Here is a 13,704-nt window from a genome sequence, read left to right on the forward strand (position 1 = left end):
ATTGTTAGAAAAGTAATTATGTAATTATATTTTGTTTATTTGAAACATGTTTTAGTACTGAATGTCATTGACACGTATGGTCTAATGGGTGCACAAAAGCAACGTAATTCGTTAATGGAACACGTGAATTTTGCTGCCATAGATTATGCATGTTTTCAAGTATGCTATACCTACAACACAATACATTGCTTATTTTATAGAGAATAATAATAATTTGTGCCTGAGATTTGAGTTTTTCATGGCAATGAAGATGGCAGTCATTGTCATAATTTGCATGAAAGTGTGTTAGAAGCCCACAATAATTAAATGTTATATTGTTACTAAAACGTGCTATTAAACATTAAGAGAATGCTTAAAATATTCTCAGAGAAATAATTTGGTTCACATTAAACATTGTTTATATGATAGCTGGGAATATTGTACAATGACATGACTGTCTCTCTGTGGGACTGTGGCTATTAACTGGACCATTGGCCACCCCCAGATGATACATGAATGAAAATGGAGCGTCAGTGAAATTATATTTGCAGGTAAAAACTGGAAAACTCAGGGAAAAACAAGTCCGAATGCAAATTTGTCCCCCACAAATCCCATATAGGCTGCCCTGGGCATGACCGTGAGCTTCACTGGTGAGAAGTCAGTGAATTATCACCTGTGCCCTGCCATGCCCGTCTCGGTTTCTGCCTTACGTGTTGCATCCAGCATCTCGGCTTATAGAGACCGTGTGAGGCACAGACCGCGTTTGTTAGAGTCACAGTACATCAGACACAGTCCGACGGCGATCTGTCCTGCATGGCATCAGGTGGGGTGAAATTTGAAAAAAAAATTGAAATTTCTTCAAAATTTTCGAAAAATCAAAAAACGCTGGAAATTGTCCAAAGAGCGCACAAAACCGAAAAATTTTGAAAAATTCCACTTTCAAAATTTTTTCAAAAATTTCAAAATTTTTGGGTTTTGTGCGCTTTTCAGACAATTTCCATCGTTTTTTGATTTTTCGAAAATTTTTAAAAATTTTAAATTTTTTAAAAAAATCAAAAAACGCACAAAACCAAAATTTTTTGAAAAATTCCACTTTCAAATTTTTTTCAAAAATTTTGGGTTTTTTGCGCTTTTCAGACAATTACCATCGTTTCTTGATTTTTCGAAAATTTTGAAATTTTTTTCAGAACTCTCACCAAGGGATGCATGCCAACCTCGGCGAATGCCTCACTATGTCTCTGCCGGACTCGTCCTCGATCCGTGTCTCTCTACTGCTTTCTGTCGCACATTTTGCAACATCTCACAGTTAGAACATCTCGTAGAATAACCTGTCTTGACTGTGACCTATGTAGCAGGTACTTCGAGAGCAACATTGACAAGTTTATTCGGTTCAGGATGTCTATTTCTTGTCCACCAATATTTCTGAATCTTGTCATTGCTTTTCGATAGGAAGGACAAAGTCATGGAAATAAGAGCTGAAAGTAGAATTGGCATGTAATTGGAACTGTCAAATTATTTTAAAATATAAATTTTATCATAGATTCTTCTCTCGTGAACGTGATTCAAGCAATGGTCGTCTGAAGAAGGGAGGAACTCCCGAACCAGCTGTGGATGGAGATGTCAGTCCTGAGAGAAAACCAGTTGGCATGGGCCGCACTAGTAGACTACATGTGCGGACACCACGAGCGAGGGTCTCGCAGGTGAGCTTCTATACAATAAGGTTGTAATAAGAGGTACATGAAATATCCATTCGACTTCTATTTAATAAAAGGTTATGTTTTGGCTTCCTTATCCATCTTCAGGGCTTGTTACAGACGGTGTTTAATTTTGATATGACTTTTGTTCCTCTGTGTATAAAATTTCTCATGTACTGTCTCTAATTCTTTTGGTATTCTGCAGTTGGGGGGCTAAGCTGCCCTCTTATTCAGTTGTGCGTTACTTCATATTCTGCTAATTTTATTTCAGTAATAAATATAAATTAATTAACGAGTAAACAGATTGCTTTCGGACGGACTCGAGAATTATTCCACCTACCATCCCAGACAGAAGTCCAAAAGTAATGTCTGTCCCAGCTGTCTCAGGAGCGGAATCTATTGGCAACGAGATATTCGACTCATCAACGAGTACTTCTGTGGTGTAAGGATCTTCCCTGGACAGGACCCGACTCATGTGTACGTGGGCTGGGTAACAACGCAGTATCACTTCTTCAGCAAGGATTTCAATCAGAGTAGTGTCCGCAAGGCTTCTGTTATGATTGTGGATGACGATGACAGAATTATTGAAAGGTGACAACATAATCCTCTGTGTTCTAATTTTCTTGCCACGTTCTGCAATAGCGATGGCTTACGTAACGTTACAAGTAACTATTTAAGTTTATTCCAATTAAAACTGAGCTGTTACGCATACGTAATTAAGTTTATAGTCTTTTGAATTTAGAAACATTGGAATGCTTTTCTTTTTTGTAAGGAAAGGTGGTCTTATGTTATTATTACACGGTTTTAGTTCACATGTGTACATCCCACCAATTATTTTAGATTCATTTTGTGTTATCACGAAATTTGGTATGTCTCTCATGCAATTAGAAGCCATACCAACTTTATACCCTCTAATTTCCCCACAACCAGTAATGCCATCTTGGCTGCGTTACAAACGTATGAGGTGGGATTCGTTACCTCGTTCACAAGACTCCTCCTCGTTGTTCACTGGTATTAATACTTTTTAGCTTTGAAATTATGAAATTTGAAAGCAAACTATTAAGTTTTGTTACGATAGCATCGATCGTCAGAGTTGCTACGTGGTCCGTGCTGACGAACTCTACGATGAAGTGACTCATGATTCATCAGGCAAAGGGGCATCACAGGGAATGTGACAGTATTAACAGAAAGTTTGTTTTTAACGATTAATAACAACAAAATAGATCCTTGACGTATTACAGTTTCACGCTTACGATTTCCCTTCATTTCTATAACGAATAAGGACATTTATTATTTCAGTAGAGTTTATTTTAAGAAAATTTGGGCAAAGTATAAGTATTTTTAAAATTATGATTGGAAATTGCTCATTCTCATAATCTAATCTGAAATTATCAAAATCTAGCTTTATGTAGAGAAAGAAGGATTTTATTTCTCTTGGTAATGAAATTGTTTGGCGTATGATACTTCTTTAATGTTCCGACGTGTAGTGTTTTCTAGCGTAGTATAAAAATTATAAAATGTTGGTCCCTTTACAGTATTTTTCTCCCTTATTATGCGGTTTGGGGTGAGACGTCCACAAACAAAATGGTGTCCCGGTGAGGTTGCCAAGATTGCAGCAGAAATAAATTATGTTTTTTTGAGGGAAATTGAAATATTTAATAAATCTGTGTATCTCCAACTGGACCAATTTAAAACCGACAGTGTTATGCTATGATGTGCATGTGTTTTGATAAAACAGGGTACGTCTCTTAAAAACCCATACAGGACGCTGAAGTAAAATACGCATTGATCAGGAAATTGTACTTTGTAACTTCGAACGTTTCTCAAGATATTGTTCACAAGAATTCTTATAATTGGAAGGAATGTTACGCGTATGTTATGCTATTATTAGATTCATATTCTGAAAGATATTGTGAATTTATTGATGTGTTTAGTGGGAAATGTGAACGTACTGTGTAAACTTCTCTTCTCCTACGTTGTTTTGATAGATGGTACCTGAAACATCTTTGTGGCAGCAACGAGCAAGGAAGTGTTGCAGATAGAGTTGGGTAGGACATCAACCACCCTGCCACTTTCAGCTGCACTGCTTCAGAACTCTGAGAGGCATGTTATACCACAGGTTAGGTTAGGTTAGGTTAGGTCTATATACACTAGTTGCTTTTAAGAGGTATCAAGTTTTAAGTCACATTACCAATTTCAAGTGATTATTATTATTATTCAGTGTTCTGTCTTACGACAGGTCCATTGCTCTGCCCAAACAGAGCTCTCCAGTTGTCCCTATTCTCGGCTTCTCGCTTTAATTCCTGGAACGTCATCTTCTTTCCTTGTTTAAGGTCGTCGGTTGGCTGTATCAGTCTTCTTCCCAGCCCTCGCTTTCCTTCAACCTGGCCTTCGATGATGTCACTCAGTAACCCATTCCTTCTCATAATATGTCCCAGCCAGTTAGCTTTCCTTCGTGTAATCGCCTGCAGAATGTTTCTTTGCTCGTTGACTCTCCTCAATACTTCTTCGTTGGTCACTCGATCCGTCCACCTGATCTTCTCTATTCTTCTCCAACACCACATTTCAAAACTCTCCAGGTATTTCTGTTCCTTCTTCCTGAGTGTCCAAGTCTCTGCTCCATACGTAACACTTCACTAGTTTCTTCTTCATCTCCAAGCCCAACTTGCTAGTGAGAAGTATCCTCTTCTTGACGAAAGCTGCCTTGGCCATGGCTATCCTTGCTTTTACTTCCTTGGTGCATAGGGCGTCCGTCGTGACTATGCTTCCGAAGTACTTGAAATGCTCCACATTCTCCATCTGTTGGTTTCCAATTACAACGTTCAATGGTTCTGCTCTCGGTGCTATCCTCATTACCTTTGATTTTTCAATGTTGATTTCCATTCCATACTCTCTACCTGTCTCCACTAACTTGTCCATCATGTTCTGTAATTCCTCCTCTTCCTTTGCCAATACTACTAATTCGTCTGTATACTTTACAGTCTTTATCACTCTTCCTCCAATTTTGAAGTCTCCTGTTCCCTCCAGAGCTTCCTTGGCAAGTCATTCCCCGTACAGGTTAAAAAGCAGCATCCCTGTCTTACACCTCTACCTATCTCAATGCTGTTGGTGTCTCCTGAGTCCAGTCTCACTTTGACTTTTTGCTGCATGTACAGGTTTTCGATTAGTCTTCTATTTCAAGTGATATGCTGCATAAAATGAGTCGGCACTGTAAAGAGATGTAGACAGAAATTTAGTTACAGAACAAAACCAAGTACAGAATTTTGCACTAACATTTGCATAATTTATTTATATAATCTAGATTGTAGGGCATTTTTCAGATTCCTTCATTATTATTATATGTTTTGTGTGTTGTTACTTTAATACATACTGAGGAGATGGACAGGATTTTCTGTAACTACAAATGTGATATTTAACAGATACGTCATCCAATATTTTTTTAAACCTGGCTAAATGCGTTAAATTATTTTAATTTTCTATATTCTGACATAAAAGTCTGCAAAACATTATTATTTACCAAAGCAAAATAATGAATGTAATCAGTCACTTTCAGGTCTTATTTTTATACAGTTCCTTCAGAACATGTGTCCGTCGGCCAGAACTTTTGTGACCACATGCTTATTTTTAATAAATCATTGTTTCTCTCTTTTTTTAAGTTTCCACCAAGACTTAAAACCTCATCAGTGGGCACGAGTACCCAATCAATCTCTGCAAGTGCACGCCCCGAAGCTGTCAGACATTCGTGGTTGGAGTACGCTGTGTGAAGACGCTGTGTCCGTGTCGGCACTTCACATTCCAGAAGAAGACAGACGCATCGATATTTTGGAATTAATTGAGACGGAACGAATGCTGAGGTAAATGTGAACACCTCGTGACGGACGATAAATATTCATGATGCAGGACACACACGATCTTCCTTTCTGTTCACATTCGATACTATGACAGATAATGGGTACCAGGGGTCCTTTCCCCAGGAGTAAGGCGCGGCCAGGTCGTGACACTGACTACTTGCCTCCGTCTAGTGCCTGAGTTGAGAACGAGTGGGAGCTACACCTCCTCTCCCCCCCAAGCACCTACGTGGCCCGTAGCAGTTTAGCTTTACTTTTAGTTTTACAAAATGTTTAGTCTAATAGTTTGAAAATACCCCAAAGAAAACATTTTCTAAATTTGTCTCTCAAGAAATGACAATCTGAAAGACGTCGAATTTAAAAAAAAAGACTGCTTTATCTTTCACAACCCACAATTTAGTAAGTGAATCTGGTGTCATTAATTTTAGAGCCTGTTACTGCGGTTGAAGGAACTTACGCACTGGAGATGATATTCTGGCAGGTTAACAGAATGGATGAAATACTAAAGCCCCTTGCAGCATAATTGATTATGGGATGATCGCCTTTCAAATTATAACCTGTACCTCGAGGAAAAACGTAATAGTTCGCCCAGCGTAACCCAGAAATCTGTAGCAAATAAGAGTCTTATTTGGCTAGAGAGCTCATTGCAGTTTCATTTCAAAGGTGACAGGATTACAGTTTCGTATGTAGAGAATCTGAGTATAAATATTGTAGTGTACGCGTTTCCGAAATATTTGCCTCGGCTGATTAATACCACTGGAATATAATAGAATTTCCTAAGAGGCTTTTGTCTTACGGTTCTCACGCCCACATTCTCACTTTGTACGCCGCGCTCCGCTACCAGCCCAATTATCGTGCAGCTCACGCCCTCTGTCTCCATGTGGACCAGAAACAACTATTATATGTCAGGGCCCTTGCGACAGGGTTTCTATGATCTGCTTCACTTGGAATCACATGCTACGGCGATGCGAGTAGTTCTTGCTGCTTTGCTCATCCTAATACTTATACGATATTAGTGCCATAATTAAATTTATAATTTTAAACTGTATTTTATAATAGTTTACGTAAACAGATTCTTCTCGTCGTTATTCAGATTATCCATTTTTAAGTGTTGCGTAATGTTTTTTGCGTGCTTGTCTTAAATTCATTGAATCCCATTCTGCTGTAATTAAAATGAATTTTAATTCTCATCTGTAAATTTTATATCAGTTCTGACATGGTGCTTTATCCTCCTTACGTATTTTTACGTACTTCAGACCTACAAATCTTCTTCAGATATTTACGACGAGAAATCCGAACACAAGATGGAAGAGAATTCACAGACCCCACAGCAGTAGAATCTTACTTCTGTAGTTTGACTTTGTAGACATTTCGTTGTGTTAAGTGTGCAAATAGGAATTGGAAGCAGCACAGCGCATAATTATAAAACATAACTTTGCTAATCTTTTACTAGTCTTGTGTTTTTCCATACGATTCTTATTTTGTCAGTGTCGAGTCTTAAAAATTTTGTGTTCATCTGTTTGGCCTAATTTGATTGTATATTCATAAGTTACTGTAGTATATGTTAATTAAATTTTGAGTTTTAGGTAATCACCTCAAGTAATGATTTTGTCTTTCGGGGAGGTTTGTAAAAATGAATATATCGTCCCGTTGGGTCCAGAGTTAAAGGAATTATATGAAGATCCTGCAATGGACCATAATCTGCGCTGCCTAAAAACAGAATCAGTTAAGACCACAGATGAATATGACAGACGTACATTTTTAAATTATTGTAAGAAGAATAGAAAATATTATTAGAATTCTGTTTTGCTAATAAAATGTTGTTAAACTTGTTGTACTCTGTGAAAAAAGAGAAAATACGTACACACACGTGCACGTAAAAACTTTATAATGCTGAATCAGGATTACATTTTTTTTGATATTGGGATTCGAATTTATTGAAGTCTGTGATGTGATTGGTTCTTATTCTCGCAGTTACAGTTGAATCCTGTTTGGATTAAAGCAACAAATTGGATAAAATATTTCTTAAACTGCATGTTTGAATACAAGTACAGTGATCCCTTGGTTCCACAGGGTCCCATTTTTATATTAATGATAAAAATTTTAATAAATGATATGTTTGTATCATATGGCCAATCAGATTGCTTCTAAGTCGAATATTTACGTATTCAATAAATTCAATTAAAGATAAAGATTTCTGTCTTCTGGGTTGTTGCGCCGTGTAGTCTGGTCGATGTTAACCAACGTTTCGGAGGTCATACTGCCTCCGTCATCAGGGCGATTAAGGATAGTTTTTGTGGGACCAGTTACAAGAGACTACTGCGTATAAATTGTATAAACTTGGGCATTTGTTGAATGGTCTGGTTCGATTTATTCTTTATAAAGAGCCGTGCGTGTACTGATGAAAATGTTCGATGTTATTTCAGGCCCTCGCTGAAACTGGTGGACCGTTCGTTGCTGGTTGAGGATGTTGTTAAGTCGCTGATCACGATTGATCCAGGGACTTGGGATGAATCGTTTCAGAAAGGTAATTTTTGTATGTGTATAATAATTTGAGATAAAAGCTGGGAAGAGAGAGCATTTAAATATTAACCTTTCTTGGCCTTGCATTATGGCTTATGTGCGTTCGAGCTGGCCACTAGCATACAACTAAACCATTAATGTTTTAGGTACGACATCTAAATTCCCGTGGTCTACGCGCGTGTATATAAAGTGATCCTTGTTACAAAATACAGTGTATTTATTGCATTTTTAAGCTTAGAATGTCAAATGAAAGCTCTGTTCTTGAGAATGAACCCATTTACCTGAACGTAGAGTTTTTGTAAAAATCTGTCTTTATATACGTAACTACTTTACATTTATTTTCAGTTATTTCAGGTTTCTTTAGCCCCGAACCCTCAGTTTTGTAGTCGTGTTGTACGACCTGACTGTTCGTGCCTCGACGCAGGGTCTGTGAAGTTATTTCTAGACTGAGTTAGCTGTATGAATAACTTTTGATCTTTTCCTGTCAATTCACGATACAGAAATGCCCACATTTTCCATGATGATTTGATATCTGAAATGAACTCTTATCACATTGGAGTGTTTAATATGGTCTTAAATAAATAAAAGAAACCTATTTCAGTGGTACACTAGGCCAGAATTTATCTGGATGGATTTCTTGTAAGAATTTTGACAAAATTTAATTATATTTGTTTAAATCTTGTCCGTCTAATCGCAATTTAAAATTTAAAATATTTAAAATACCATATGATGTTCTCTATCGAAACATTCGATTTACACTAGAACATCATTTTTTTCTCACGACGTGTTTCAGTTCTTAGATGAATTATCTTCAGGTGTATAAAATTAAAATTATATAAACTTGAACATAATTTCTAAAAATGCAACTTTTTTTATATATTATTGTATTTTAGTCAGATGTTTATCATATATCAATGATGTTCTCTTCCAGATTCCATTTTAATAACATATTCGAAGTTGTTCTATATATGTACGTCGTGTTTAATATGACTTTTTGTGTGGGTGAATGTTTTTGTATCAGCCAGAATTGAGAGTTCCAACTATCTGGAAGTATTGCCGTGTTTAAATTTTAAATTGTGATTAGACGGACGAGATTTAAACAAATATATATTTATCACAATATGACGCAAGTTTATCATCTCAAAAATTTAATTAAGAAAACAACGGAAGACAGGGCGCAGTCTGATGGGAAAATAATGAAGGTTGACAGCTTGCACGCATATGGTAAACAATATACTTACGATTCATCATCACACTCTTACTCTACTGTGAAATAATTCTGTCTCTAAATATATATTCACCTCGTAAGGTTCCATTTAAGGTTTGTTAATATCTGATTAATAGGAATATTACTCCTATGTTTCTTCTCAATCTGGGATAATAAGCTTGGTAATATTTTACGTCTTATCTGCCTGGATATTGTTATCCTCAGTGCAGCAGAAATCTTTTCTGTGATGCCAGAATAAATTTGAATTTTGCCCACGAGGCTTCATGAATTTAAACTCCCGACCACCAATAGCCATCGTACTCACAGGCGGTTTACGAAGATATAATAATTTGAGATACCAGTATGTCGGAGAAAGATGTGGACAGTAAAGTAGTGGCTGGAATTTAATGGCTTGAAACATTTTTGATTTTTCGAAAAATTTTGAAAAAAAATGTAAAAAATCAAAAAACGCTGGAAATTGTCCAAAAAGCGCACAAAACCAAGAAATTTTGAAAAATTCCACTTTCAAAAATTTCAAAATTTTTGGGTGTTGTGAGCTTTTCAGACAATTTCCATCGTTTTTTGATTTTTCGAAAAATTTTGAATTTTTTTTTCAAAACTCTCACCAAGGGATGCATGCCAACCTCGGCGAATGCCTCACTATGTCTCTGCCGGACTCGTCCTCGATCCGTGTCTGTCTACTGCTTTCTGTCGCACATTTTGCAACATCTCACAGTTAGAACATCTCGTAGAATAACCTGTCTTGACTGTGACCTATGTAGCAGGTACTTCAAGAGCAACATTGACAAGTTTATTCGGTTCAGGATGTCTATTTCTCGGCCACCAATATTTCTGAATCTTGTCGTTGCTTTTCGATAGGAAGGACAAAGTCATGGACATAAGAGCTGAAAGTAGAATTGACATGTAATTGGAACTGTCGAATTATTTTAAAATATAAATTTTATCATAGATTCTTCTCTCGTGAACGTGATTCAAGCAATGGTCGTCTGAAGAAGGGAGGAACTCCCGAACCAGCTGTGGATGGAGATGTCAGTCCTGAGAGAAAACCAGTTGGCATGGGCCGCACTAGTAGACTACATGTGCGGACACCACGAGCGAGGGTCTCGCAGGTGAGCTTCTATACAATAAGGTTGTAATAAGAGGTACATGAAATATCCATTCGACTTCTATTTAATAAAAGGTTATGTTTTGGCTTCCTTATCCATCTTCAGGGCTTGTTACAGACGGTGTTTAATTTTGATATGACTTTTGTTCCTCTGTGTATAAAATTTCTCATGTACTGTCTCTAATTCTTTTGGTATTCTGCAGTTGGGGGGCTAAGCTGCCCTCTTATTCAGTTGTGCGTTACTTCATATTCTGCTAATTTTATTTCAGTAATAAATATAAATTAATTAACGAGTAAACAGATTGCTTTCGGACGGACTCGAGAATTATTCCACCTACCATCCCAGACAGAAGTCCAAAAGTAATGTCTGTCCCAGCTGTCTCAGGAGCGGAATCTATTGGCAACGAGATATTCGACTCATCAACGAGTACTTCTGTGGTGTAAGGATCTTCCCTGGACAGGACCCGACTCATGTGTACGTGGGCTGGGTAACAACGCAGTATCACTTCTTCAGCAAGGATTTCAATCAGAGTAGTGTCCGCAAGGCTTCTGTTATGATTGTGGATGACGATGACAGAATTATTGAAAGGTGACAACATAATCCTCTGTGTTCTAATTTTCTTGCCACGTTCTGCAATAGCGATGGCTTACGTAACGTTACAAGTAACTATTTAAGTTTATTCCAATTAAAACTGAGCTGTTACGCATACGTAATTAAGTTTATAGTCTTTTGAATTTAGAAACATTGGAATGCTTTTCTTTTTTGTAAGGAAAGGTGGTCTTATGTTATTATTACACGGTTTTAGTTCACATGTGTACATCCCACCAATTATTTTAGATTCATTTTGTGTTATCACTAAATTTGGTATGTCTCTCATGCAATTAGAAGCCATATCAACTTTATACCCTCTAATTTCCCCTCTAATTTCCGTAAATCATAAATCAAATACTGTTAAGTATTTGGTACTTTTATTCTATATTTGTGTTTGAAGATTCTGGGTTTAAATGCCTGAGGTCAGACTGTTCTTACGTATTTATATTTTCTTGAAGTTCCGTAGTCCTTCCAGTTGAATCCTGTGACAGTTGCCTTAAAATCGGACACATTCGCTTTCTTCCATATCCTCCTCCTCCTCAACTCGTTATAGGTACTCATTATCCCATAACCTGTACAGCTGAGAAATAAACTGAGAATCAGAAATATCCAACAGGAATGCACTGTGACTCTGTTTTCAAAATTACTATCCAAATTATAATTTTGAGGATGCAACTTGCACGTAAAGCCACTAGTGTAAATTAGCCTTGAAACTTTTGTTCCGACAAGTCTCGAAATAAAAGACTTTAAAATACAATTTTAGGCGTTATGCGAGAGATTCAAGATCTTTGTTCAACCTGTTCTGCAAATATATTTATCACCGTAGAATAAACCTAAATTCAAGATATTCAGGTGCTACACGGACAGAAAAATGTCTGATAAAAATGTACGCTAAAATAATATATAGAAATTGTATTTAAGTTATTATTAATTTGAATCTTTATATAATTATATTCACCTGAAGATAGTTCTTTTAGGAACTGAAACATGTCGTGGAAAAAATGATGGTCTAATGTAAATCAAATATTTCGATAAAGAACATCATTTGATAAATTTTAAATATTTTAATATTTAATAAGAAGATTTAAAATATATATTTATTATATCACGATATGACGCAACTTTACCATCTCATAAATATAAATTGTTCATCTTCTTTTACAGGTAGTGCTCCCATCGATGGAAAAATATTTTGGCACTCACAGAAATTACTTCGTCTCTGCGGCAACTGCTGCCAGCAACGTAGGGGCCGCATCTTTGAAGGAGAAAGAAATGGTGGCCAGGTAAATAAGGTGTTTCGAGAAAATTAGTTGAGGTTCAGGTATGCAAAGAGTTTGACTGACGAGCATTTAAGGTCTTACAAGCTTTCGGCACCTTCATTTATTAACTTTACGTGCGGTCAACTCTACTGGTACTTAAAATATTTTACCTACACATTACTTAACTGTTGCTTTATATCAGTGAAGGAAGAACATACCAAAAATGAAGTTCTGAGGGGATTATGTAAACCTGAGAGAGATGACGTAACAAGGAATTATTAAGTATCACAGCCAAGTATGATTCCTGCTTCATGTTTGGGAGATCCTACATTCAAATCTGAGCCTGGAGACGAGGTTCATGGGGTTTCTTTTAATCTTTCTTGGCAAATTATGTGGTGTTATGTGCGTCTAAGCCGTGCGTTATTCCTTCCACATGAAATAGCTCGATAATGGACGAACGAAGTTTTATCGAGTTTGACGTTTCATGATTTCGTAATAAATTGTTGTGCCATATCAGTTTCCATTTAAGTCAGACCATTTTAATGACCGCATTTTACAAGAGAATAAAATATTTTGTATTGTAATCTTATCACGACAGATCAATAAATTGAAAACACTTTCTTCAATTTTGTTAGCATCAAACCATAACAATAAATAAAATGAGATGGTAAAGTTGCGTCATATTGTGATATAATAAATATATATTTTAAATCTTGTCCGTCTAATCACAATAAATTCTTATTAAATATTAATATATTACAATAATTAACATTTAAAATATTTAAAATATATCAAATGATGTTCTTTATTGCAATATTCGATTTACATTAGACCATCATTTTTCAATGTTAATTATTGTAATATTTTAATATTTCATAAGAATTTATTGTTATTAGACGGACAAGATTTAAACAAATATATATTTATCACAATATGACGCAAGTTTATCATCTCAAAAATTTAATTAAGAAAACAACGGAAGACAGGGCGCAGTCTGATGGGAAAATAATGAAGGTTGACAGCTTGCACGCATATGGTAAACAATATACTTACGATTCATCATCACACTCTTACTCTACTGTGAAATAATTCTGTCTCTAAATATATATTCACCTCGTTAGGTTCCATTTAAGGTTTGTTAATATCTGATTAATAGGAATATTACTCCTATGTTTCTTCTCAATCTGGGATAATAAGCTTGGTAATATTTTACGTCTTATCTGCCTGGATATTGTTATCCTCAGTGCAGCAGAAATCTTTTCTGTGATGCCAGAATAAATTTGAATTTGGTCCACGAGGCTTCATGAATTTAAACTCCCGACCACCAATAGCCATCGTACTCACAGGCGGTTTACGAAGATGTAATAATTTGAGATACCAGTGTGTCGGAGAAAGATGTGGACAGTAAAGTAGTGGCTTGAAACATTGATAAACTTGAGTTCCTTATTTTTACTTGTTCAATTTTATCAGTCTAAA

General features: G+C 36.2%; 1 protein-coding gene across 13 annotated transcripts in view; it reads left to right on the top strand.

Moving 5' to 3' along the window:
• Window positions 1-13,704, top strand: part of LOC110840947 (uncharacterized) — a 47,437-nt gene that overhangs the window by 3,430 nt on the left and 30,303 nt on the right. For 12 of the 13 annotated variants that reach the window (XR_015532795.1, XR_015532796.1, XR_015532791.1 and 9 more), the window contains 6 exons: window positions 1,520-1,679; window positions 1,945-2,264; window positions 3,662-3,792; window positions 5,330-5,527; window positions 7,948-8,048; window positions 12,134-12,252. Coding sequence is in view for 2 of the 13 variants with exons in the window: in XM_087341174.1 (XP_087197300.1) it covers window positions 3,779-3,792; window positions 5,330-5,527; window positions 7,948-8,048; window positions 12,134-12,252 (432 nt within the window). In the remaining 11 variants the exon portion in view is untranslated. The remainder of the gene's footprint in view (window positions 1-1,519; window positions 1,680-1,944; window positions 2,265-3,661; window positions 3,793-5,329; window positions 5,528-7,947; window positions 8,049-12,133; window positions 12,253-13,704) is intronic. The other variant, XR_015532792.1, reaches the window with a different exon arrangement.

This window comes from Zootermopsis nevadensis, unplaced genomic scaffold (assembly GCF_977971745.1).
Source record: "Zootermopsis nevadensis isolate Lab colony 2312 unplaced genomic scaffold, Znev_1.0 Znev_ptg000064l, whole genome shotgun sequence".
In the NCBI taxonomy this organism is placed as follows: domain Eukaryota; kingdom Metazoa; phylum Arthropoda; class Insecta; order Blattodea; family Termopsidae; genus Zootermopsis; species Zootermopsis nevadensis.